At 54.5% G+C, this 1076-nt stretch overlaps 1 protein-coding gene across 1 annotated transcript in view; it reads left to right on the top strand.

Moving 5' to 3' along the window:
- The first annotated feature begins 294 nt into the window (after nucleotides 1-294).
- The window catches only part of TBRG1 (transforming growth factor beta regulator 1), a 13087-nt gene continuing 12305 nt past the window's right edge, over nucleotides 295-1076 (top strand). The window contains 1 exon segment of the mRNA XM_004716252.2: nucleotides 295-584. Coding sequence (XP_004716309.1) covers nucleotides 435-584 — 150 coding nt within the window. The 5' untranslated portion in view covers nucleotides 295-434.

Raw genomic sequence — 1076 nt, 5'->3', positions numbered from 1 at the left:
AAAATGTTTTGAGAATGATGTACAAATGCGCTTTACACAATTGATGTGTGTATGGATTGCGATAACAGTTGTATGAGCCCCTAATAAAATGTTTTTTTAAAAAAGAAGAAAAAAAAAAAAATCCCTCACTAGCAGGGGTCCTCCATACCACCAGGGGGCCCCTGCCTTTCTCACGGGTCTGGATGTTGAGTTGCGAGGCCCGCAAGCTCGATCCATCCACTGCTCCAGGCCCCGGAAGTTACGAAAACCACGTCATTAACTTCCTGGAATACCCGGAAGTTCTGGGAAGCGTCCGGTTGGGTTTGGTTACGGGCGCTGGGGCCTTGTAGAGACTCGTGTCTGCAGGCCCGGAGCAAAGTCAGCGTAGTCTCTCGCTGCTCGGACTGCGGCCCGATGTCGGTTGCGCGCTGGAGCCCCCGGAGCGGGGCGGGACCATGAGCTTGCTCTCCAGCCTCGCGGCCGCCCCACGGGCGCCGGCGCAGTGCAGCCAAACCAGGATGAAAAGGCCTCCGAAGAGGAGCCAGAGCGAGAAGTACCGGCTGAAGTATCTGCGGCTGCGCAAGGCGGCCAAAGCCACGGTGTTTGTGAGTGTGACCAGAGGCCAACACCCTCGTGGAATCGTTTAGCATAGTAATTCACCTGCGTGCTTATGCTTGGGCTGCTTCCCCGCAAGCTCTGCGGTTCTAAACCACCAGCCGCGCCTCGGGAGAAAGACGGGCCTCTACTCCCGTAGATGTACGGTCTCAGAAACGCACGGGGGCACTTCTGCCCTACCCTATGGGGACGCCATTAGTTGGCACCGACTCTGTGGCAGTGAGTTTGGTTTGGGGTTTTGGCCCTCGGATACACTAGTAATTTCTGAATTCCTCTAATTTACTTATTCTTGAGCTAATCCAGCAAATCCACTGCCTTCTAGTCAATTCCCATGCATAGCGACCCGATCGGGGAGGGTAGAAATGCTCCGTAGAGTTGGTTTCCGAGGCTTTATATGTGTACTGGAGAAGGCAACCTCGTCTTTACCCCGAGAACAGTTCAGCGCTTAACCCACTGTGCCACCAACCCAGTAACTCACCCTA

Source organism: Echinops telfairi, unplaced genomic scaffold (assembly GCF_000313985.2).
Source record: "Echinops telfairi isolate 266 unplaced genomic scaffold, ASM31398v2 ScPeMD7_7465;HRSCAF=8503, whole genome shotgun sequence".
Classification (NCBI taxonomy): domain Eukaryota; kingdom Metazoa; phylum Chordata; class Mammalia; order Afrosoricida; family Tenrecidae; genus Echinops; species Echinops telfairi.
Note: the sequence above shows the minus strand (reverse complement) of the source record. Positions and strands in the feature narration are given on the sequence as shown.